This window comes from Pan troglodytes, chromosome 2 (genome assembly GCF_028858775.2).
Source record: "Pan troglodytes isolate AG18354 chromosome 2, NHGRI_mPanTro3-v2.0_pri, whole genome shotgun sequence".
Lineage (NCBI taxonomy): Eukaryota > Metazoa > Chordata > Mammalia > Primates > Hominidae > Pan > Pan troglodytes.
Genome location: NC_086015.1, coordinates 37,642,427 through 37,669,180, shown reverse-complemented (window position 1 = coordinate 37,669,180; position 26,754 = coordinate 37,642,427). Strand labels below are relative to the sequence as shown.

The 26,754-nt window shown below is 35.1% G+C and overlaps 1 protein-coding gene across 50 annotated transcripts in view; it reads left to right on the top strand.

Annotated features, from left to right (window-relative positions):
* CLASP2 (cytoplasmic linker associated protein 2) overlaps positions 1-26,754 on the top strand; it is a 221,376-nt gene that overhangs the window by 62,872 nt on the left and 131,750 nt on the right. For 21 of the 50 annotated variants that reach the window (XM_024355363.3, XM_054681601.2, XM_054681610.2 and 18 more), the window contains 2 exons: positions 10,328-10,474; positions 22,885-22,967. In XM_024355363.3, the coding sequence (XP_024211131.1) occupies positions 10,328-10,474; positions 22,885-22,967 (230 nt within the window). Of the gene's footprint in view, positions 1-9,756; positions 9,950-10,327; positions 10,475-22,884; positions 22,968-26,754 lie in introns of those variants that run through there. The other 29 variants (XM_054681602.2, XM_054681612.2, XM_054681615.2 and 26 more) reach the window with 3 other exon arrangements.

The window sequence follows — 26,754 nt, the reverse complement described above, 5'->3', positions numbered from 1 at the left end:
GATGTTGCTAATAAACTTGAATCTTCAAGAAAAGGTTTACATGTTTTCTTTGTACATATAGAATAGTACAATTGATGTTCTTAAAGCTGCAGTAGGCTAAACTGTCTTGAAAATTTAAGTAGTTGAAATGACTAAATTTTGTAAAGGTTCTAAATAAACCTGATTCTGAGCCTCATTTATTATTTAGTTTGTTGTTATGGCTATTATGGCATGTGTTATTTAATTTCATTAATACCAAATAATGGTTTAAATTGTGATTGTCCCGTTACTTCATTGGACTGTTCAAAGTCTTGAATTTTTAAGGGACCCCTTTAAATAAAAGGGCAAAAGTCTTCAAATATATTTTTAACTAGTCAGTTATATCTACCTGGAAATTTCAAGATACTTTATCAATTATCATGGCCTCTATTAAACTTTGTATAGAACCGACTTTATTTCTTATAAATAAAATAGTTAACTAAGGTTGTGCTGCTGAGAATACTGCATCTTCATGTGAATATTAAAATATAGCCAGTTGTCTTATTTTTGAAGTCCTTGAATTTTCAATTTCTAATAATTTTACTAAATTTTTTCATTTTAGTTTAAATTGAAGATGTTTTAAATTTTTACTATTTGATTCTTTTACTTCTGAAAGCTTGTGATTTTCTTTAGCTCTGGGAAGTTTTCTCTTATTATTTTTTCGTAAGCTTTTCCCCTTTATTAGTTTAGTCTTTTCTTACCTAATTGTTATTCAGATATTGAACTTCCTGGGTTGATCCTCTGTCTTTTATGTTTTGTCTTCGCTTTCAAGTTTTATGTCTTTCTCTTATTCTATATTCTGGGAGATATCCTTGACTTTCTCACCCAATCCTCCTATTAAATTTTAACTTTGACAAACAAAAGTTTAAATGTGTCCAAGAACTTGCTTTTTCCTTTTTCCATGGTTCCATTTCCACAAAATCCTGTGTGTGTGTGCACTCATGTGCACATTTGTGTGTAAAATGTTGTGTTCCCTGAATCGGGGATGGGAAAGAGTTTGATAAAACGATTCCGTAGATTTTCAGTTGCTCCTTGTGCTCATCCCTGTACTTTCTGGCTTAGAAATAGTCACTTCTCTGTTATTCTGCAAGGTAGATAAATTCTCTGCTGTTTTAGCTTCTGAGAATCACAAGTTGTGGCTTTACTGAGGTGTTAATGGTGTTATTCTTCAGTAGCTGTTAGTTCTTTTTTTTTTTTTTTGACAGTTCAGAGCAAAGGGAATGTGCCTTCTTTTAAGAATTCATTGTGATCTTTTAGATGCTGATTTCACGTATTCCACCCTCATCTTATTTTCTTTACCCTTTTGAGTTATATTATTGGGATTCCAGTGCAGGATTTTAAGCAAGGGAGTAAAGTGATTAAATTTATTATAATTTTTTAATGAAGCATTTCAGACATACCCAGAAATAGTATTATAATGAATTTCCATTACTACTTATCATCCAGTTTCAAGAAATTATCAATACATGACTAGTATTTATTCATCTAGATCCCTACCCCATCTTTTCCCAGCCCTGCTATCCTGCTGGACTAAGATGTGTGTGTATGTGCACATGGTACTCATCATGTATATCAAATAAAGTGTCTTTTAGAAAGACAGTTACAATACCATTGTCACACCTAAAAGTTTAACCCTTAGTGTCAAATAATGTGTTCACATTTTCTCAATTGTTTTACAAATATCTTTTTACAGTTTGTTTTGAATCAGTATTTGAAGAAAGTTCACCATTGCAATTGGTTGATATACCTCTTAAGGCTCTATTCATCTATAGGATTTATCTCACTTTTTTCTCCTCTTGCCATTTATTTAGTGAAGAAAAAAACATCTGTTAAATATTCTTCCTGCACACTAGATTTTTTTATTGTGTTGTGTGGTGCTTTTATATTTCTGCTTTTTAATGTTTATCTCCTGTATTTCCTCAAAATTGAAAATTTTTCTAATGGCTTGATCAGAATCAAGTCTAATTTATTAGAGTGGGGTTGGTACATATTTTCATGTGTGGTATTTTGGATTTCTGTCAGAAGGCATACACTGTCTGATTGTCTTTCTTTGTGATCCTAATATTGAGCAGTGGGTTTAGGTGTTATCAGCCTGATCTGTCCTTTATACAGTTCCCCCTCAGCCTTTCATTTAGTGATTTTGGCAGCTGTTGATCCAAATTATTTTTTAGAGGATTATATTGTCTACTTTGTGGTTTGGAAAGAAGTCAAAAATAGAAGCAAGGAGACGAGTTAAGAGGCTCTGGTAGTAGTATAGGCAGAGACAATACTGGTCTGGCCTTAGATTAGGAGTGGCAGCAGAGGTAAAGAGAAACAGTGGATTTAAGCACAAGAACTGTTGGTAGACGATCTCTGTGGGTCAGAGGAAAACTTGAGCACATTATGAGCCTGAGCAGCTGAGTAGATGGTGACGTTATTTACTGGGATTGGGGAGGACTTAGGGAGATCAGTTTTGGATGATGTTGGTGTTATGTGTCTATATGAAATTAGAGTGGCTTGGAGATACCCATGGGGGGATACCTAGTAGGCAATTGGATATATAGGTCTGGAACTCAGAGATGGTCTAGGCTAGAGACAAACATTTGAGAGTTGTCAGCATATAGAAGGTATTTAAAACCGTTGAGAATGAATGAGGTCATTTAGAGAGTGTATAGTCTGGAGAGAAGGAGAATACTCAACATTTAATTGTTGGGTAGAGAAAGAACAGCCAACAGAAGAGACTTAGCTAGAGGGACCTGTGAGATTAGAGAAAAGCCAAGGAGAGCTTCCCGTTGTAAAAGCACAGTGTGGGAAGTGTAGACAGCTAAAATTTGAGTTTTCCAAGGTATCTGTGGTATAATAGTTTATAGGGATTAATGTTTCCTAATCTCAGTTTGTAATTTAGCTGTTAGATATAACCATAGTCACTGCTGGATATGCTAAAGTGTAAAACAGCTCAGAAATCCCAAGTCTTGTTGTTCATTGTTTTAATTAGAACAAGGAAGGATACAGCTTCAAGGGAAGAGAGGAACTTTGGTATAAGAAACTACTTAATGTGAATCAGAGCATATTTTGTGCATGAAAATTTATAGTGTTGGGGGTTCTTCTTACTGAACTGTTTGTTTCACTGAAGAAAATCCACATAAGATGTATTTTTTTTCTATGAGATGTGGTATAAATTTTGGCTTGCTCTTTTATTTGCCATGTAAAATGGTGCAGTTTATATGAATTTGAGAAGCAGAAGTTTCGGGTTTTGGAATACATGTACCCATAAAAGTGAAGTGGAGGCCAGGTGTGGTGGCTCATGCCTGTAATCCCTGCACTTTGGGAGGCCAAGAAGGGCAGATCACCTGAGGTCAGGAGTTTGAGACTATCCTGGCTAACATGGTGAAACCCCATCTCTACTAAAAAGACAAAATTAGCTGGCCATGGTGGTGCATGCCTGTAATCCCAGCTACTTAGGAGGCTGAAGCAGTGGAATCGCTTGAACTCGGGAGGCAAAGGTTGCAGTGAGCCAAGATCACACCATTGCACTCCAGCCTGGGTGTCAACAGCAAAACGCTGTCTCAAAAAAAAAAAAAAAAAAAAAAAAAAAAAAAAGTGAGGTGGAAAGTTTAAAAAGCCATTTCAATACATGTCTTTCCCGAAGTGAGAAAAAGAAAAAAAAGGACAAGGCGTGATTAATATAAATTCACAGACCCTTATCTGAAACCTTGGGGACCACTTGTGTTTTGGAATTCAGAATGTATTAGATTTTAGAAAATTAATAAGGTCATACCCCATGTATTATGTAACAGTTTCTGCTGGGCTTGGGGCAGCACCCTATAATCAAGCACATTAATGTTTTCTGGGTTTTTTTTTTTTTTTTGAGACAGGATCTCGCTCTGTTGCCCAGGCTGAAGTGCAGTGGCACGATCTTGGCTCACTACAGCCTCCACTTCCTGGGTTCAAGGGAGTCTCCTGCCTCAGCCTCCCAAGTAGCTGGGATTACAGGCATGCGCCACCATGCCTGGCTAATTTTTGTGTTTTTTGTAGAGATGAGGTTTCACCATGTTGGCCAGGCTGGTCTCAAACTGCTGGCCTCAAATGATCCACCTGCCTTGGCCTCCCAAAGTGCTGGGATTACAGACGTGAACCACCACGCCCAGCCATGTTTTTGCCATAAATGTATGTGAATTCATACTGAGTAGAATACACATAAATAGCCTCATATCAGTTCACATCATGTTTTGTTATAAACTGAGTTCAGATGAGTTTAATGCCACCAAATGAGTTTAAAGGACAAAACAAAAGTTGGGTTTTCAGAGCTTTTTGACTTTCAGGCATGCAGATAAGTCATTGTGGGCCTATAGTGTCTCAGTGCTTGCTAGGGGCAGTTTCCAAGTGTTACTTGAAGGCAACAAAAAGTAAAACCTTATCTTACTTGGTCTTCTTTTTCCTTCTCTTCTCTTTCTGCCTGTTTGTCCCCTTCTCCCTTCTTGTACTCCTTTCTTCCTCCAGTCTCTCCCTCCTCTTTTTCCTTTTATCGCTTCCTCCATCCACCTCCTCTTCCCCTCCATCTCTTCCATTGTTCTCCATTTCCTCTTCCTGTATTTCATCTCTTCTCCCTCTCCTGCCTCCTCCATTTCCATCTATTCCTACTTCATTTCCATCTCTTCCTTCTCTATTTCCATCTCTTCCTTTTCTCCATTTTCTTTCCTTCTTTCCCATCTCCATTATATAGAAAACCACTGCAGCCTGCTCACTTTAATAATTTCTATCCTTCAATATATTTTAATATGCTTATCTTGTTCAGTTTCTGCACCCAATCATACCAGTCTCTTTTCGAAACTTTGGAGCAAGAACAAAAGTGTCAATGTCAACACAGTTGTAATTTGTGATTTGCTTTTTGTGTTTAATTCTTTTGTTTATTCAGTAAATATTTTAGCACCTACTATATGTATCCTAAATGGTATCTTCTGATTTGTCTTTCAATTCACTAATGATCCCTTGAGTTGTGTCTAAGCTACTGTTATGCATGCCCACTGAATTTAAATTTCAGTTACTATATTTTTATTTGTAGAAATTGCATTTGGTTATTTTAAAAATCTATGTCACTTTTTATAATTTTTCAATTCCCAAAGTCAAGTTTGCTCAGTTATTGTATAGTCCGTGTCTGATAACTCTAGGATTTTAAGTGGGTCTTTTCCTATTGTCTGTTTCTTTTTATACTGTTCTTGGCTCATGGTTTCTTGTTTCCTGTTGTACCTGGTGCCTTTTGGGAAATTATTTTGGGAATAATTTGAGGCCAGACACCTTCTTCCAGGGAAATTTTGCATTTTGTTTGGCTGTTGGTTGGGAGTACTACCAGTCTGAGCCCACAGAGTTTAAGGTCTTGAGTGTCTGGACCACCCAAGCAGTTGACCTTAATGAAGCACTCTATTTGATTCATTTCTCTGTTATTCTCTTTCAAGAAGAGCTTGAAAGGAATTGACTATAGGAAAATAAGATCTTACTTATGATTTACTTTAACCTCGAGGGTATAGTTGTTTGGTATACCAGCTTTTGGTGGGAAGAGTCCCTGTTAGACTGCATCTAATGTGGGTTTTGAATTCTGTTCCCTTTGCCCCACAAGGCCTTCAGAATAGAAGTTCCACTGTACTGGTTTTATCCTTGTATTTTTTACTATATTATAAAATATTTATTGCTTTTATTACGTATAAAAATTTGTACATTATTTAGTGTGTATCATTGTTTGTGTTTGTAGTATTACTTTAAATAACTTAGTAATGCTTTCACTGGAGACTGAAAGTCTCCATACTGTGAAATGTGTGCCGTTCTAGATATTGTTCCACATGTTGAAGATATAACAGGGGCAAAGTTGACAAAAGTTTTTAATCCCACAGCTCATATATTTCAGTAGCAGGACACAGATAAGCAAAATAAGTAAAATATATAGATGATAAGTGCTAGGAAAAAATAACACAGGCAGGGATACATCAGAGTACCAGGGTGTTGGGAAGTTTGTGATTTTAGTATCCAGAGAAAACTTCGTTGAGAAGGCAGCAGATGAATAAAGACATGAAGATGGTGAGTGAACAGTATGGATGTGGATGAAAAAAGCATTCTAGGCAGAAGAAGCAAGGCAAAGGCCCTTCCATGAATCATAGGAGGGAGGCTAGGCTGGTGGGGGGATTAGAGAGAAAGAAGTAGGAGATAAGGTTGGAGAGACCTGTGTGACCGTTAAGATCTTAGAGTTCTGGTAGACCTTTTTATGTAGTCATAGGAGGATTTTGAACAGTGATGTGATATGACTTTGTTTAACCCAGGATGCCATGTTGAGAATAAACTTTAGGGGACAAGGTAAGCAGCAGGAAGAGTTAGTTGGCTGTGACAGTTATTCCTAGACTGTTCTAGGTAATGGGGTTGCAGCATGAACAAGACAGTTTCTTCTCCTTAAGAAGCTTCCAATCCACATATAAAAATCAGTGTCTATTATTTCAGTAAGTGATAGCTGCTAGGAAGAAAATAATTGAGGCTTGTTTTGATATTTCATAATTATTTAGAAAAAAATTTAAGCCCAGAATATTTATAACCTTTTACAAATGTTTAACAAAAATTTTAAATTTTAGGGCTAGCGATAATGAATTAGTTTTATGAATTCTTTTAGCTGATAGTAATAAAAACCATAACCTTATTGGAAGTGGGTAAAATTTTATTTCTTCCTATGTTTATAGATTTATTTATTTTTCCTTTTTAGTTTTTCAGTTTTTGTTTTATATATATGAAGCTGTGTTACTGGGTACATAAATATTCAGGGTTCTGATTTTTTTCCCGTGGAATAACCGCTTTCTCATTATTAAACATCTCTCTTTATCTCCAGTAATGCTTTTTCAAGCTGCTTTGTTTGAAATTAGTGTAGCTACACCAGCTTTCTTTTGATTTGTGTTTTCCTTTAGTCTGTCTTTCCCTAACCTTTTTGTGACCTTATAGGTAAAAATATATCTCATTTAAGCAACCTATTTTTAAAAATTCAGCCTGGGTCTTTCACTTTTACTAGTTCATTTATATTTAAGAGAATTACTGATATCCTTGGTTTTATATTTACTATTTTATTTTCTGTCGTATCCACTTGTTTTATTTTTCTTTTTGTATCTCTTCTTTTCAGTTAATCAGATATTTTAAATTTATTTTCATTTTCTTCTATGTGTATACTTACTCTTTTTTTTTGGAGACGGAATCTTGCTCTGTTGCCCAGGCTGGAATGCAGTGGTGCGATCTCAGCTCACTGCAACCTCCACCTCCCAGGTTCACGCCATTCTCCTGCCTCAGCCTCCTGAGTAGCTGGGGCTGCAGGCGCCCACCACCACGCCTGGCTAATTTTTTGTATTTTTAGTAGAGACGGGTTTCACCGTGTTAGCCAGGATGGTCTCAATCTCCTGACCTCGTCACCCACCTGCCTCGGCCTCCCAAAGTGCTGGGATTACAGGCGTGAGCCACCGCGCCCGGCCTACTTACTCTTCTTTTAGTAGTTAGCCTAGAGCAGAGATTGGCAAACTGTTGCTTGCGGATCAAAACCATCTGCCCTCCTGTTTTTGTATATAAAATTTTATTGAAGCACAACTGCACTCGTTTGTTTACATATTGTGTGTATATAACTGCTTTGGTGCTATAATGTCATAATTGAGTAGTTGCATGGAAAGGCCGTATGTGTATGGTTTACAAAGCCTAAAATATTTGCTGTGTGGTCCTTTATAGAAAAAGAATGCCATCCCCTCCCCTAGGGGAGTGATTCTTAAACTCAATCATGCATCAGAATGACTGGGAGGGCTTGTATGTTAATACATAGATTACTCTAGAGTTTCTGATTCAGTAGGTTTGGGTTGGGGCCCAGGAATTTGCATTTTTAACAAATTGCCAGGTGATGCTCAGCTGCTGGTATAGGGGCCACATTTTGAGGACTGGTGCCATAGATATTACTATGCATCTTTGACTTATAATCTAAAATAAATTATTAATCTAAAATCGAATTATATATAGATATAATCTAAAATAATCTAAAATAAATTATTGTGTTTACTACTTCCTCAGTAAGGCTCAAATCTTTAGAAACCTTTGACTTTGTTTGCTTACCTTTTAGTAGTACCATTTTATAATAACCTCATACTAGAACAGCCCATGTCTTGTCGGTAGTAGAATGGATATTAATAAATGGTGGTACTTTCACACAGTAGAAAACTATCAGCAATGAAAATGAATCTTCCAAACATTATCTTCCAACATTGAGTAAAAAGAAGCTAGATACCAGAATACATATTATATGATTCATTTTATATAATGTTCAAAAATGAACAAAACCAAGTGTTAGAATTCGAGACTAGTTAGCTTTGGTAGGAAATGTAGACTTTTAGGAGTCTCGAGGGTACTTACAGGATGCTGGTAATAATCTGTGGATCTGGATACTGGTTATACTGGCATGATCATTTTGTGAAAATTAATTAGCTGTGTACTTATGATTTGTATGCTTTGCTGTATTTTGATAAAAACTTTAAAAATTAATTTCCCAGTAGTTTGAGAAAAGAGTTAATTTTTTTTTTAATGGTAGGGATATATTTACTCTTCTCAATTCTTGTGTGTGTGTAGGAACAGAATACTGTTTCCATGGGAACTTCTGGCTGCTCTGTGTTTCAGTGCTTAACTTTCTGTAGATTTGTATGTCTGCTCTTTCTTAGCTGCATTTTTTTTAACATAACAGTAGCAAAGAAGTTTATTTGGAATTGTATTAGTGTTTTTAACAAAGCAGTCTATGTACTGCATAGGTTTTAAGCTTATTAATTTATCCAAACTGACTCCCTAATAGTGTTATGCTAAAAAAATAATTTTTTAAGAGTAGAAGATAATTTTTTCCTGCGAGTTATATTACTTAAAAACACTTTCTGAAATAGAATGTGACTTTAGAGTGTCTATTTGATTCTTTTTTCTTTTAATAAGTCTTAAAACTTTCTTGGCATATTTTAAGATATATTTAATAGTTAAATAGTTATATATTAAAAATAGTTATTTTTCTTTAAAATATTTAATAATATCTCTTTATAGGAATTATTTAATTCTAGGTGGTTGGGTGTTTGTTTAAGTAAAGAAAGTTCATTGAAAGGAAAAGATTCTGGCATATTCATCTGAAGCGTGTGGTAAAGCTGCTTCTCTGCCTCGCCCATGTTATTTGTCATGGTTGATTTGTGCAGGGTCCTAGAGAAAACCATCTCTTCTCAGGAGAGTAAAATACATTGTGTGTGTGTGTGTGTGTGTGTGTGTGTGTGTGTGTGTGTGTATGCTGGGAGATGTTTCATTTGCATATAAGTAGATGATACTAGTGTGGTCATTCATATTCCGAAAGGAGCCTTGTAGAATCATTTATGAAAACAAATTGTTTTGTTTGGTTTCTATGGCTTAAATAAAGAGCAGATTTTAAGATTACAGAGTTAATTATGCACAGTAATGAGCACTGTGGCAGTCTATGCTTTACTGATGCAATAAGCATCCCAGCAGAATGAATATTGCATAAAACCTTATTTTCTATTTATATAAATTTTCATGTCAAAGAAAAACAGATTTCTAAGCCTTTAGTTTTGAATGCCTTTGAAATTTTGATATAGAATAAGGATTATAGCTAATAGAGAATTTTTTAGATGCATGGAGAATTTTTACCTTTCATCTGGCAGTAGCTGCCATAAGATGATGTCACCTTGTAGCTGATTGGCTGTTACAGCACCTAGGGCAGGGAAGAGAAAGAAAAATGCCGGCACAAACCTCAGTGGTGGTTCTGTGGTTGTTTCTGTCTTTTTTTGATAGAATCTTTGATTAGTATCGAATTTACTGTATTTGGCCATGTGAACTATTGGGAGCCTCCTAGGGTGAGGGAAATTAAGAGCTTTCAGAGGAATGAGGCGACTGATTTGCAAACGGATCTGTGATTGTAAGTTGCAGAATCTGGGTATAAGGAATAAGGCAGGGCGTGCTAGAAGATACACTATGGGAGGAGCTGGCAGAAAATGCAGAGTAGCAAAAACATGAAAAATACTTTTACTACCTTTAGAGTTAAAATGTTTTATGTTTTGACTTAATATGTATAAGTAAGAAGTATGAAAATACTGCATTTTGATTTTGAATTACAGAGGATTATTTTATATGGTGTTAGCCAATATATAAATGCTTATTCAAAGGACCTTTATTTCGTATTATATATCTTACCAAAGTAATGATTTTATATATGGCTTTATTTTATTTTTGAGCTTTAGGGAAAATGGAACAAAGCTTAGTTCTCTTAAATACATTTTTCTGATGCTTTGTGCAGATAAAAGCTTCGATGATGAAGAATCAGTGGATGGAAACAGGCCATCATCAGCTGCATCAGCCTTCAAGGTTCCTGCACCTAAAACATCCGGAAATCCTGTCAACAGTGCAAGGAAGCCTGGTTCAGCAGGTGGCCCTAAGGTTGGAGGTAATGTAAATCCATTTCAAATCTGTTATGCATGCTCCATGCCCTTGATTATGGCCACACATACTTGGAACTTCAGAGGAATATGTTTATTCATGACTGCAGCACGATTGCAGATCTGGAGTCTGTTGCAACATTCAGAAGAATACGATGCCCTTTTGAAATGTATAAAATATTGTATACTGCTATTTCCTCTAAGAATGTATGTGAATTAGTCTCTTCTTGAGGTATTTATTTTTCAGATGCCATTTTGAAAAAGATTTATGGAAGTTTTTTGGGGTTTTTCTGTTTGTTTTTTTTAAGCAGAGAACAGGTTTTTCAGAATTTGGCTACTAATTTTCAAGTGCAATAGCTGTTACAGAAATGTTGAATTATGTAATGTTTTTACACATTCCTCTAGGTGGTAAGTCTTAAATACTCCAGCATTTAAAAAATGGTTGAAGATACTGGGTACTGAATCATTTGTCACAATAGGAGATGGGTGGTGGTCAAGTAAAATTGCCTCAAAAATGGTTCCTGGATTAAATCATAATAGGAAAATAAGAAAAATCAGGTTTCTTGCAATTTTATAATACATAGCATATTCATTGATCATATTAGAACTGTTTCTAGCATATTGTTTATCTTTAAATTTTTTAATGGGTATTCTTTCATGTGTTAATTAGAAAGCCATGAGTATATTTCCGGTGTTAGTTTCTTCTACATCTTTCTGATAGAATGAATCTGTGAAAATAAGGGTATTTAATTCTAAAAAGACAGTAATCTCTCTTTTCCTTCCTTTCCTTTTTAAAAATAAATTTATGTCTTAGTTGTGATATTTTGGGAAAACATATCTTTCCTTGTTTACAGTAACTGGTGAGAAAATCATGGTCTTGAGGATTTTTGTTTTTTCTTTTTGTCTATAGTTCTTTTTATTAAAAACCAAAAAGGAAAGGAAAATAAACTGTATATTTTGACCAGGTTCCATAAGGAGTTGTGTTCCCTTGATCTTTCTATACAACCCCCAGTTTTTTCCCATCATGTGAGATTCTAAATATAGAAAAACTATCATAAGTATTTCATTTAAACGATCTTCTGTGTCATATAACTAGCAATAAAGATGGTGTGATATATATACATACACATATGGGTGTATAATATATATATAGATGCACATATAACTAAATAGCTGAAATTAAAATGTCTTGCTGATTTCTCCGGATGTTTCAAGTAATCTATACTTTAGATTTTTAATTATTTTCTTTTTGTCTTGTAATTTTATGATTGTATTCTCATCCAAATGTTAGTTATGATATCCCATTAGAAGATAGTTTTTATGTTGCATTCCTATTTACCGCTAGTAAAAAGTATATGACATTTTTTGGTTTCTTCCTTTTATAACAAATAGCTCTCTTCAGTTATTACAAGGGGAATCTTTTTCTTAATTTTGAATTACAGAATTCTAATCTATGATATTATAATTTTATGAAGCTGTCTTTTTAGCTTAAAATGGATGAATATTTGAGATTTGTGGTGATAATATATAACATTTTATGAATTGAACCAGTGGCTTATAATTTTTTTTCGTGGTTTGGTATCTTTTTAGAAGAAAATTGAAATTTACCTATCATTCTGATATTAATCATATTGATATAATCAGATACTCCTTTGTAAAAAGGATAAACTTTCTTAAGCTCCTCCACCCCCATTCTTGTAGTTTCTATTCCTACCAGTTAAATGAAAAGGTTAAGTAGCTTTCATGAGTATAGTAATTAATCACTTAAAGATTTTATCAGCCATCTAAGCAACAGCCTTTCTGCCAAAAATAAGGTAGAAGCCTTCATTCCTTTCTCCTTTTTCTCTTCCTCTTCCTCCTCCTTTTTCTTCTTCTTCTTCGTTTTGGCAATTGCAGGTATATTCTTGTTTCTTTTTTTTATCAGAGCTCATTTAGGTTTATTGCCCATTTTTCTATCTAAGAAAAGAGCTACTGGCCAGAGGATATTGATATTATTTCTAAAATGAATGCCATTCTTGACTGTCAGTCCTTTGAAAATTTAACTTTAGTTTTTTTGGTCTTGGCAAAGACTTGCTGATTTTTAAATTGGTTGTAGAAAGTTTTCTTAGAGTTGTAGAATTTTTGAGTTGGAAAAGACCTTGGGAGTCACATAGTTTCTTTAATAAAATTCCTGATAGATGATTATTCAACTTGATTAAAGTAGTACTATCTGCTCTGAATTAAAATTTAGAACAAAAATCACCTGCCGTGCCACTACACATGGACATAATCAACTGCTAAATTATGATTTGTTTTCTTCCAGTTACTTTTCCAATTATTTTTACATATACAAATATTTTCTTGGTAGAAGAACAAAATTGGCACTATTCATTGTGTAGTTTTTTTGTAACTTATATTTTACCCTAAGCATTTTCTCGTTGTCTTAAATTATTAATTGAAAATTATTCATGGCTAAATAATGCCTAGGTTGCCATAAGCCTTTTCTCCTTCTATAAACCGTGTCAGCATTCTTTTATATATATCTTTCAGCACATCTGCAATGATTTCTTTGGAATAAATTTCTAAAGTTCGCTGGATCGAAAGATGCAGGGATTTTTAGTGTTCTCTCAGTTTGGCAAAGTATTTTCCAGAAACAAGCCCATTTCAGTTCTGAATAAACAAATTCTTTTTTATGTTGCATTAAAATCTACCTCCTTGTAGCATATGCAGGGAAGATGAATTATTTGTCAACATGCTTTCAGATACTTGAAGATTGTTCTATTTCTCTTTATGACTATTCTGTTTTCTGGACTATACATTATCTTTCCCATGATTTTACATTGAATGGTGGTGATTCAGTCTCAATGTATTATTTGCTACTCCGAGGTATATAATAAATAGATAGATGTGATTAGCTTCTAATTAAAGGGATATAGTAGGTGGAAATGTATAATAGTGGCGTAAGCCAGACACAGCCCACTGGGTTTGACAAATCTCTTTTCAAGTAAGATTACCAAAATAAAAAAAAAATACAGTGAGCTTCTTTGGAATCGTGACTTAATCTGCTTTTGTAGTTTGGGAATGTATTTTACTTCTTCTAGAGATATATATCAAGATTAGGGCTGTATGCAATTTTTAGCAAAGTATCCTATCCAGTTAATTAAAGCTCATAAGTCTTGTGTTTAATCTTTAGTGTATGTTAATTTGCTTTGTTCTTTGGCCTTTGTATGCCACCCTTTTCTTCTCATATTGTATTAATAATTGTGTAGCCTTTAAGCCAAGGAGACTTGAAAAAAAGGCTATGGCTAGGTTCATACAGTATATGTATCATTGCTATAAAAATCCATATTATGTAAGTGTTGAAAGTGTTACCTTTGTGCCTTACTAATTAGAATAAGGGTAAAGTAAATTCTCAAATAGTCTATTTTCTGAATAACACTTGTAACTTCATAATAGAAATTTAGATAAACACATTTTTCTTTCTTTTGGCTCAATGGTTACTAGAATTGCTGAAAGTACCTGATTATTTAAAATATTTATATCTTTACAGTATTTTAGGTAACAATTTTTAATACAATTCTTTAATGTTCTTATATATATTCTTTCATTTAAATTTCAAAATGAAAGATTCTGAGATTTAAATGAAAGAATGTATATATAAGAACATCTCTGAGCAAACTGACTTTACTGATGAGCAAACTGCAATTTGGAGAAGTAACCTGCCAGGGTCATTTATCTAATAAGAGGGCAAAGCACAAAAATCACTTTGCTATACTGCCATCATACTAATTTCTATTGGTAAATAAGGTTTCTTTTAGATTCTATAGCACTGAGATTGTAATCTACAGAAATGATCACTACTTTTCGGCATCCATAAATCAGTCGTTTTAAAGCTCAACTAGTATGATTCCCAGCAAAATAGAGCATTTGGAATAAGCAGACCTTTAATTTTTACATTGTAAATAAAAATGCTTTTCAGTATTTTCTTGTTGAAATTGCCTTCTTCAAGTTTATTTTCTGGGTTATAATATCCCTATTCCTGTATCAATCATTTTGGCTGCTACTCTTTTTAAAAAATAAGGGTTGAATTAGATGATGATATAATTATCATTTTTAAAATAACTAGTACCAGATTTTGAGGTTAGTGATTTGTCATTGAAGCTTGTGTGTAATCATTGAGACACATCATTGACCAAATCTTCAATTCTTAAAGTTCTCTTTTACTCACTCACTCACTCACTCACTCACTCATTCATTCATTCAAGTGGACAGTGTATTTTCTCTGTATTGTTTCTATCTAATGTCAAAGACTACTTTGAAATGGTTTTAACTTTCAGTTCTTATAATTAGGTAATTGCTGCCATTTTACATTTAGTAGTACTTTCTAATCTTTATGATATTTTCTATTTGTTTTACTTCACTTTATGTCTAACCTGAGATTTAAAGAATGTCCAAATATCTATTTTCTACAAATGATGCTAGTTATTCCCATTTTTCCCGTCATGCAGACAACAAAATTGTTTTTCTTTTGAACAAATAAAGATCACAAGAATCAGTATATGTAATAAAATAAATCTTAAGAATTTTGTTTTTTAATTCTGGAATCCAAAATTTTGACTAGTAGACCTTATTATTTTGTTTTTCAGCTTTCTGTGAAACCAAGTAACACTTCTGTGTTTTGGTTTTGTTTTCTTCCTCTCTTCTTCCCTTTCTGAAGAAGATACTAAAACTCAGAAGATTTTCACCTTAAAGGGGCGTTAAAGATTATCTGACCCAGATTCAGGAAAAGAGATTGAGCCTCAGAGCATTGAATGGTGTGCCCAAGATCAGATGGTTATTAGTAACCATCTAATGAGATGAGATGAGACGAGAACTCAGTGCTTGACCCACTGTCAGGGGCTTCCTCTTGGATCATCTCCGGGTAATCTCCTAAGTAATACTGCATATCATACATATTTATTATTTTTAATCCCATATAGCAGATCACTTTTATTGAAATCTGGAATTTAGGGATTGACCAGTCGCCAGTCTGTCTGAAATTACTGTGAATCCCAGATCATTGACTATCCATCCCTGATGCTTTCTCTCCTAACGTTGATTATACAGTACGTATGATTTGAGTAAATAACATAAATTATTTTAACTATAAAATAGTAAGTTGCATTATTTCTTACTATGTATAAGAATGTGTTTTACTGTAATTATATTATTTGACCCCAATTTTGTTTTACTTCCTGTGCAAAAATTAAAGTGACAAAAACATTTTATTATACAAGGTTTATTTTTTGAGGAATTCAGAATGTTTAAGAAAAGAGAAATTAAGCCAACTAAAGACCTAGCCTTTCTATAGATGTTACTGTTTCTATTTACATTTGTATATAGAGCTTACTATGTGCAAGGCTCCACGTTAATCAACAAAGAGGACCATATTGGGACATGGTGGCTCACACCTGTAATACCAGCACTTGGGGAGATGGAGGTGGGTGGGTTACTTGAGCCCAGGAGTTCGAAACCAGCCTGTGCACCATGGCAAAACCCTGTCTGTACACAAAATACAAAAATTATCTGGGTGTGATGGCCCATTCCTGTAGTCCCAGCTACTAAGGAGGCTGAGGTGGGAGGATCACTTGAACCCAGGAGGTTGAGGCTGTAGTGCACCGTGATCACACCACTGCGCTCCAGCCCATGTGACAGCGAGACCTTGTCTCCAAAAAAAAAGGACCATATGGAATGTTTAATTCATGGTTTTAAACTTACAAAAAGATATAGTACCTGCCCATTATTCTGCCAACTAGTGTTAATTATTGTTAGCATTTTGGTCCTCCCATACTTTATTTGCCTATACTTTTTGACTGAAATTTGGGTATTAGAAAATTGTGAAGTCTCTTATAGGAATACAAATGAAAGTTTACCTCAGAAAAGAGTGAAATGTTATTATTATAGATCTCACATATGAAGAATTTTCCATTAGTTAGAATCATTATAGTTGATCCATATGAAGTAGAAGTTACAATAACTGCATGCTTGGCTTACATTTATCACATACATTCTAATATAGTTGACTTGGTAAGAAGCATTGTTTCTATAAAGGACATGTGAATATAAACAATTTTTTTCATCAACTGATCATTTCTGTCTTTAAAAACCAGTTTATGTGTTTCTTACTAATGAAAAGAATTGAGGCCGGGCGTGGTGGCTCATGCCTGTAATCCCAGCACTTTGGAAGGCCTAGGCGGGCGACTAACAAGGTCAGGAGACTGAGGCCATCCTGGCTAACACGGTGAAACCCTGTCTCTACTGAAAATACAAAAAAAATTAGCCGGGCATGGTGGCGAGTGCCTGTAGTCCCAGCTATTCGGGAGGCTGAGGCAGGAGAATGGCGTGAACCCGGGAGGTGGAGCTTGCAGTGAGCCGAGATTGCGCCACTGCACTACAGCCTGGGCAACGGAGCGAGACTCCGTCTCAAAAAATAAATAAATAAAAATAAAAAAATAAAAAGAATGAAAATCATTCTCATGGTTAAATCAAACAACGGAGAGTTTTAAAAAACTTTAATAACATCTTGCCTCTCTCATCACCCTGAGGTGTAACTCATGTTAAGTTTGATATGTATCCTTCCACGTATTACTCCATGTTTATTTATGTAGGCACTCATATTAGGTTTTATTTTTCCCATATTAAACATACCGATAAAAACTTCACAAGTTGCTTTTTTTCACAGAACATCTTTCAGCATCAAGAATGACAGCTATTGCATCCTTTTAATTAGTGATACAGTATTCCACATTATTGATGTACCATGATTTAATAAACTTTCCCTATCGATGTCATTCAGGTTGTTTGCATGTTTAAGTCATTACAGAAAATGCAGATCTTTATGTACTTATATGTTTTGAAATTCTGCTGCTTCTATTTTATAAAATAGATTCTTCTAAATGGAATTGTTTAGTCAAAGGTTTTGTGTGTTTTTAATTTTAATAAAGACAACATTTTACCTTCTGCAGCACTGAATATACCAGCCTCATTAATTATTGCCATTGTGATGGGTAAAAAACGATGATTCGTTAATTTGCATTTTTTTCCTCCACCTATCTGTCTGGCCAACAGCTTGCAAATATTTACTGAAGGCTTTTAGTGTGCTGCTAGTTTTGAAGTCTCTGGTAAATGTAAATGAACACGAAGACCTTGGCCTCCTGGAGTTTATATTCTAGTGAAGTTCAGGTTTTTTCTTTTTCTTTTTCTTTTTCTTTTTTTTTTTTTTTTGATACGGAGTCTTGCTCTCTTGCTAAGGCTGGAGTGCAGAGGCATGATCTCGGCTCACTGCAACCTGCACCTCCCAGGTTCAAGCGATTCTCCTGCCTCGGCCTTTCAAGTAGCTGGGACTACAGGTGCCTGCCACCACCATGCCCAGCTAATTTTTGTGTTTTTAGTAAAGATGGGGTTTCAGCATGTTGCCTGGCTAGTCAGGATTTCCTGACCTCCAGTGATCCGCCTGCCTTGGCCTTCCAAAGTGCTGGGATTACAGACGTGAGCCACCACACCTGAGAATTCTATAATGTTATCTGTAAAACAGTTTCCTCATCAGTTTTTATCTCTGTGACTTTGACTTTTTGGAGTCTAGGCCAGTTGTTTTTTAAGATTGTCTTGTGTTCTGTATTTGTCTCATTTCTTTGTGATGTTATTTATTTCTGTAGCTCTTTTATTTTCTGTAAGTTTATTAACCTATATATTCACTTCCTTTTAGTCAGCTTACCTACGTATTTAAGTTTTCTCAGTTGTCCTAAGAATATTTTTTATAGCTTTTAAAATTCAAACCAGGATATACTTATTCTCTCTTGGATAGTTGGTAATTTACTGTTTATTTCTCAGGTGATTTTGTCTTTAAACAAAATTTTTGGCCAGGCATAGTGGCTCACACCTGTAATCCCAGCACTTTGGGAGGCCAAGGTGGGTGGATCACTTGAGGTCAGGAGTTCAATACCAGCCTGGCCAATATGGTAAAACCCTGTCTCCACTAAAAATACAAAAATTAGCTGGGAGTGGTGGCACGTGCCTATAGTTCCAGCTACTCTGGAGGTTGAGGCAGGAGAATCGTTTGAACCCAGGAGGTGGAGGTTGCAGTGAGCTGAGATCACGCCACTGCACTCCAGCCTGGGCAAGAGAGTGAAACTCCGTCGCAATAAATAAACAAACAAAAATTTTTTTCCTGACTTTAGCCAGCTGTCCTTTCATATCTTATCTTCTATATATATTCAGAATTTTTTATATTCTCATTCATCTTTCTTTTATACCTGTAATTGCTGTTTAGTTAATATTGAATTTATGTTGGAGAATTGTGTTATAGTTTTTTCCTTCTTGGTAGGTGTTTTTTTTTTTTTAATTTTAGGGAGTTACTTTTATCAGCAGAAAATATTTCTGTCCTTTGTTTTCTTATTGGAGCACAGTATAGATGTCAGATTATTTTGTTTATGATGATATATTGGATTTTCATAGACCTCAAGTAACAAGTGGATTCCGTGGGGCCAGGAAAAAAAGGTTTGCTTAGTTTTTAAGTTTAAGAGGGCCCTCTTCTGTTGGTATAGTGAAATGCACCTTCTTTACTACGTGATTTGTTGGGGGCTTTCTACTTCTGATTCTGTGATTACCATCTTATTTGAATAGAGCCCTTATTTTTTGTTTCTTCCTTTTCTTTATCCACCAGGATTCAAAAGGATACCTCCCACTTCTAATTGCTATTTACTTCTTGTCCTAGAGAGAACCTTAGTTGGTGTCTACGTTATACAACTAACTACCAGGATTCTTTTCTACACAGTTTCCTCTGTTTTTTTTCAGTAAGGGCTCTGTAGTTAACATTGCTTGTCTTGGATGTTTATATTTTCCTCAATTACTTGAAATGAAATTTGAAGTGTTATTTGTCTCTTATTTGTATTAAAAGCAAGGGCTATGGGTAATTTTATTTGCTCTCTGTGGGTTTTGGAATATTTGTTTGTATATTTGATTTGAGTTTGGATGCCTATCATTTTCCTAAGGGAAGTAGAATGTCTACTGTAAGTTTTAATACTGGATAAGGAAAAAACTTTTTTAAAAAACTGAATAATCCATTGTCTCTGCATTTTGTTGAATTTTGGGACATTATTATTGAATAGTTTCTACCTTCCCCTTTGATCTGAATCACTTCTTTTTCATATATCAAAATTTCTTACATTTGTGGGTCTGTTTTTGAACTTTCCATTTTATTTATTTGGTTAGTTGGTCTATCCCTGCACTAAAACCTCATTCTCCTAGTTATTTCAGCTTTGTAAGTCTTGTTGTCTGATAGCGTAAGTAGCCCCTCTTTTCTTCTGCAGGAATGTTTGGCCCATTGCTCTTCCAGACAGATTTTAGAATCAGCTTGACAAGTTCCACAAGAAACCTTTTTGGAAGCTTGATTATTACTGCAACACCTAGGGAAGACTGGACACTTCATGATACCATTCCTTCTTGTTCATGAGCCTGCAATATCTCTCCGTTTATTTCATTTGTAATTTTTTTTTTTTCTTTTTTGAGACAGAGTCTCGCTCTGTCACCCAGGCTGGAGTGCAGTGGCACGATCTCAGTTCACACTCACTGCAACCTGTGCCTCCCAGGTTCAAGCGATTCTCGTGCCTCAGCCTCCCAAGTAGCTGAGATTACAGGCACACACCACCACTCCTGGCTGGTTTTTTTTTTTTTTTTGTATTTTTAGTAGAGACATGGTTTCTTCATATTGCCCAGGCTGGTCCCAAATTCCTGAGCTCAGGCAATCTGTCTGGCTCAGCCTCCCAGATTACAGGTGTGATCCACTGCGCCTGGCTCTCCATTTATTTCAGTGCCTTAATATTACATTAAAAATAATTATTTTCCCAAATTTTTTCACTCTTTCAAATTTCTAACTTCGTTGCTAGTGCTTAGCAATGAAATCGATTTTTGTATATTGATTTTATTTCCAGCTACCTTAGGAAGTTGAATTTTGAATGATTTTACTATATAGACAACTAAAATTATATATATTTATTGTGTACCACATGTTTTGAAATATGTATCCATTGTAGAATGGCTAAATTGAACAGTTAATCTATACATTATCTCACTTCAGTTTTTAGTGGTGAGAATACTTAAAATCTCTCAGCAATTTTCAAGAATACAATACATTGTTGTTAACTGTAGTCATGTTGTACAATAGATCTCTTGAAATTATTCCTTCTATCTTAACTGAAATTCTATATCCTTCGTTGGTCAAAGGATATTTTTTGACTTTTCTGTCTACACCAGTGTGTGAGAAACTGCATCTGGCAGGCCGTATCTGGCTATCTGGTTTTGTAAATAAAGTTTTATTGAAACACAGCCACACCCATTCATTTGCAGAGTTGAGTAATTGCAGCAGAGCCCATATAGCCCTTGAAGCCTAAAATATTACTGTGTGGCCCTTTATAGATAAAGTTTGCCACTCCCTGATACCATCATACCATTTTAAATAGTAATGATGGTTTTGTTATATTCATTAAAATGCGCATCTAATTTTTTCCACTTGTAGTCTAAAAATTACTTTTGCTAGGTACACAGTTTAGATAATATTTTGCCAATATTTTCTTCTTTCAAAACTTGCAAGATATTATTAGTATATTCTCCCTGGCTTCCACTATTGCACTTGAGAAATCTATTGTTCAAATTGTTGTTCCTTTCTAGGTGATCTCTTCTTTCTCTGATTACTGTCTCTGTCTTTGGAGTTGTGCAGTTACACCGCCAAGTTCTAAGTTTGGATTTCTTTTTATTTATCTCGCTTGGGTTATGTTGCACATCCTGAATTTATAAAGATTCTTGTTTCATTAATCTGGAAATTTCACAGCTGTTATCTCTTGTTAAATATCTTTAAGACACCCCAATAGACATATGTTAGTTAGATATTCTCATACTGTCCTTTGTATCTCTTTATGTCTTTCCATTTCCTTTTTCTCTTTGCCACATTTTGGGTAATGTATTCAGGTATATCTTCTAGCTCTCTAAGTTGTTCTTAAATATGTTTAATTTTTTTAAAAATTTCAACTCTTGTATTACCCAATTCAGATTGTTTCATCCCCCCACTCCCAAGTTCATCTGTTTATTCCTAATGGCCTCTTGTTGATTGGTCATCTTTGTGAGTCCATCCTTCTTTGTGAGTCCATCCTTGATTTCTTTAAACATATATATTCACATCTGTTCTGTAATCTGTACTGGACAATTCTAATATCGACGGTTCTCAAATCTATTATCTGTTCCCTGTGACTCTTGCCTTCTTGTGTATTTGATCTTTGATTGTGAACTCATTGCTTGAACTTAGCTGGTGGGAGTCCTTTGGGCCTACCAGAAACAACTTTCTCCCAGAGAAGATTTATTCCTGCTTAACACTGGGGAATCGTCAGTCAGAACTGCGTCAGCCTCTCTTGTCTCAACTCAAGAATTCTAGGGTACTCTGCCCCACTTATTGGTTGAGGACTTCGTTTTTGGATAGGATGAGCTGCAGAGTCACATTGTCAAAGGAGCCTACATTCAGGAATGAGAACTCAGGGGCTCCACAGATCTGGGACTCAGACCTCTAAGGAGAGGGTGGAGGCTAGTTGGTGCTGTGTGATGGCACAGTGAGCTGATTCAGTGAGTGTTAGAAAAACTGCAAACTGGAGTCAGGTGCTGCTCCTGGAATGAGTGGTCTACCAGAGTTGCTAGGATTCTACTGCAAATAATGGAAAGCAATCAGGAAGAAACAGTTCCCTTCCTTTAGCTTCCAGTCTCTCTCCAACACCCCCTATTGCCAGAGTTTAAGAGGAGAGGAAACCATTAAAATCAACAGAAAAATTGGTTTAATGAATACTAGGTTCAGCATCTTAAAGCAGTGTATATATAGAAGAGTAGGTTTAGAACTGAAAGAATAGCTTAGTTATTGGCTCTTCAATAACTGCTGCCTACTAAGTTTACTTTTTTATTGTCAATGTGCAATAATGGAAGATTTGTTTGTGTAATTAATTTCAAGACTCTCATTTCTTTCATGCTTTCCTGACCATAGTAGCATACACAGATTTTCTGCATCACACTATCATTTATTGACATTTAGTGTCATTTTAAGTTGCTGTTCAACTTTTAAAATGTTTGTCCTTACTTATGTTTATTTGTGTTTGCTAGTGCATTGAACAGGGAGGTGGGTTTCAGGGCTGTGTTCTTACAGTTTGAATATTACAACCCACCTAGCCTAGTACCTTATAATGAATCGGCATTACAAAGTACATTGACCTTTCTGAAAGTTGGAGATTTTTTAAATGCTTTCTTATAAAATGGAATATCCCTCAAAATTATACTTTTGTTGATATCAAAAGAGTTTTATTTTTCATGTTGTCATTAATGTTAAGATGCTTAAAAATGAACCTTAGGAAATTAATTTCCTTTTAATTAGCAGGTGCTTCTAAGGAAGGAGGTGCTGGAGCAGTTGATGAAGATGATTTTATAAAAGCTTTTACAGATGTCCCTTCTGTTCAGGTAAGGCTACCAGTGGCACTCCCCGTGAATATTGCCTGTGTGCCTGTTCATATAATTATTTGTCTCTGTCCCTTTTTAAGAATTCTTTTTTCCTTATATAGCTATATAAATGAAATATTTGACTTATTAATACCAAGCCATTATTTGTTGGTACAATTAGATTTTCAAGTGATTTTTCAGTGAGGCTGAAATAAAATTGAATCATATTGTTGAATCACATTACACTGCAGTGTTCAGATTCTTAAATTAATGAGTTTTGAGCTCAGAGAATTAGATTAGTTGATGATAGAAGTTTGGAAGTCATTCATATAGATATAATTGAAGTAAAGTGGACACATGCATAAATAAGAGTATTATTTCCATGACTTAAAAATACACATAAATGTTATATTGTACATAACATTCTACAGCCTGACTTTTTACTGTTTTTTTTTTATATTTTTTCGTGATGTAAAATTTGTGATTCTAGTTCATTCATTTGGATTGATAGATGGTATTCTGTTGTATGTACAGACCACAGTGCATGTATAGTTTGTTTCTAATTTTTGGCTATTCCATATCATGCTGCAATGAATTTTTTTTTTTTTTTTTTTTTTTTTTTTTTTGAGATGAAGTCTAGCTCTGTTGCCCAGACTGGAGTGCAGTGGCACAATTTTGGCTCCCTGCAACTTCTGCCTTCTGGGTTAAAGTGATTCTCCTGCCTCAGCCTCCTCAGTAGCTGAGATTACAGACGCCCTGCACCATGCCCAGCTAATATTTTGTATTTTTAGTAGAGACGGGGTTTCACTATGTTGGTCAGGCTGGTCTCGAACTCCTCACCTCAAGTGATCCACCCACCTTGGCCTCCCAAAGTGCTGGGCTTACAGGCGTGAGCCACCACACCAGCCTGCAATGAATATTTTTGTACATATGTCCTTGATTATTTGTAGGTAGGAATTTCTTTAGGGTATAAACATAGGAGTAGAATTTCATAGTTATAATCTTTAAGGTTACTTAGATGTTACCCTGTAGGGTTGTTTTACCAGTTAAAACTCCTGTGAGAAAGGTATGATAGTTCTAATTTCATCATATCCTTGCCAATACTTGTTGTTGTCACTCAAAATATTTTTACCAGTATGATGAGTATGAATACTCTTTAGCATGTCTATTTGAAAATATTCTCACATTGCTTTACTTGCAAACTACCTTCTATTGCCTGTATTACCTTGTTAGCTCTCTGAAAGGAAAATTGTCCTTAAGGTATTTAAGATCTTAAAAAGTTACAAGAAAGCCTTAAAAAATTTTCTGATTTGACTGTATTTTATCCCTTTATTGAGATATATGTTTTTTCTTATTTTAAGATACTTTTTAAATAATAAGGAAAACATATCCCTTCCTCCTTTTGTGTTTTACAGGCTTTCATATAAGGGAAAGATTAGTGTTGTAGGAACAATCAGTAAAACTTAGTTGAACTTGAATATTTTTATTGTTTGATATGTTCTTGTCAGACTGGTAACATCATGGTATGGGCAGCCAAGGGCTATTCAACTATACGGAGGGGAAAAAGCTATTTTATAATTACTCATTGCTTTCTTCCAGCTGGCCCTCTCTGCCACCCTCACCACCCTGTAAAGGTGTTCCACACCTTCCATTGTTCCCTTGGAAACATCTTTTTCGTAAGCAGCAACTCCCCTAAGTCTTTAACCCCATTTTTAAAGAGTCCGTTCAATGTTCTTGCCTTGATTAGAATCTGATTTTTTTTTTTTACGCTCTTTAAAGATAAAGCTGTTTATTATTCTTGGCTCTCATACTCTTAGTAATTGATAATAAGTTTATTGTGCTTGCACTCCTCATTATTACTTTGTGACCGTTATTCCTATACCCATTTATATGAGGTTCATGCTCCCTGGCCAGCCTTCTTATTATTGGCACATACTGATCTTGACAACATTCCAGTGCTGCCTAGGTTTGAATCCCAGCTCTGCCACACTAGCTGTGTAACCTTAGGTACATTACTTAACCCTCTGTACTTCAGTTTCCTCATCTTAAAATAGGAATTATTTGTACATATGCCGAGGGTTATTGTGAGGCTATGACAGTACAGATGAAGTGTAAGAAGTATATGTTAGCTATTATTATTTTCCTAAATTTTCACACATTCTTGATGAATTCAGTTTCTAGACCTCCTCCTCACTTTCACTGTAGCTACCCAGTTCATAGTCACACATTGGATTTTGATATCATCTGTGTGTTACCGTTATGTTTCCAAAGTCATTAATTGAAGTATCTCATTACTGACTAGGATCTCCTTGCTTTTTTAAGTACTCTAACAACTACTTCTGCATGATTTCAAGGATCGTCAGTCCATTGTTTTTTCTACTCACTCTGAATTAATCATCTGTCACTTTATACTTTCCTTCTCATCTATGCTTGATTTCCTTCTTATCTAAGCTTTGATAACCGTGGTTTCTTGCAGTAGGACTGTACATATTATACTAAAATCCCTTGGTTCTCTCTCTTTTTTTTTTATAGCAAAGTATTAAGCAATGATTTTTTTTTTAATACTCATTTTGCAAAACTACAACTGTGGATATTCCCAACTTTTTATTTTCTCTGTGTCCTGAAACCGTGCTGCTAGAGAAAGTCACATGTTAGGGCTCATGATTTTTACTGGAATTCACATAAAATGAACCCTCAACAATCTGATACACTTACTATGTTTCTGTGATCAGTTATTTCTCTGCTTAATATAGCTATCAGACATGTTTCTTTCCTTTCTATCCATCAGCCAGCCTGTCTCTGTCCTCCTCTCTTCTCTTAGTATATGACCTAGCCCCTTACTTTAGTAAATAAGTAGTCACCATCAAATGGAAACATGATCTTTCTGTTACATTCTTCTCTGCTGTGCATTCCTTCTGTCCTGTTGCTCCAGAAACATGGTCCTTCTTCAAAGGCCAGCACCTCCACCAGTGCTTCAAAGCCTAGTATTTTCTGCTTCCTTAACACATTTACACAATCAGTAATCTCATGTGGGTTCAAGCTCTTTCTGTTTATCTCTTAACGTGGCTGGGTTCTTCAGTTTAAAAAACAAAAGTCTCACTGGACTCCATATCTTCCAGATACTATTTTTTATTTTGGCCCTCACAGTCAACTTTTCCAAAAGAGTTGTCTGTACTTGGTATTTCTATAACTTAACTTGTTACTCACTTCATCCCACTTCTTTCTAGCTTATTCTTACATTGAAACAGGTCTTGAGTAAATCACTGATCATCGTTGAGGCACCAAAATCAACCAGTTTGGGATTTTTTTTTTTCTTGTTCTTCTATCAGTATTTAGCACTGTTGACTATAGCCACTGTTTTGTTGTTTAATTTTAGGTGCTTGTGATATGATGTTCTTCCATTTTATTCCCCCTACATCTTTGTCCACTTCATCTCTGTCTCTTTATAGGCACATCCTTCTCTACTTGCCTGTTGAATATTGGAATTTCTTAAGGGTTAGTTCTGGGCCCTGTCTTCTCATTCTCTGTTTTCTTACTGAGTCACCTCCTTCAAACCCCTGGCTTCAGTTCCCACGTTTATCTAGATAATGCCGAGATTTTAACCTCCAAGCCAGACCTCTCCTGAGTTCCGAAATGATTTATCCACTGTGATTGTTTACCTGACACCCCCTTTCAGATGTCTCAAAGACACCTCAAACTTATCCTGTTTGAAATTGGAATAATGGTCTTCCAGTATTCTGTGTGTGTAAACCATTACTTAATCAATTACAAAAGTTAGAAACCTAGGAATCACTCTACTGCAACAGAC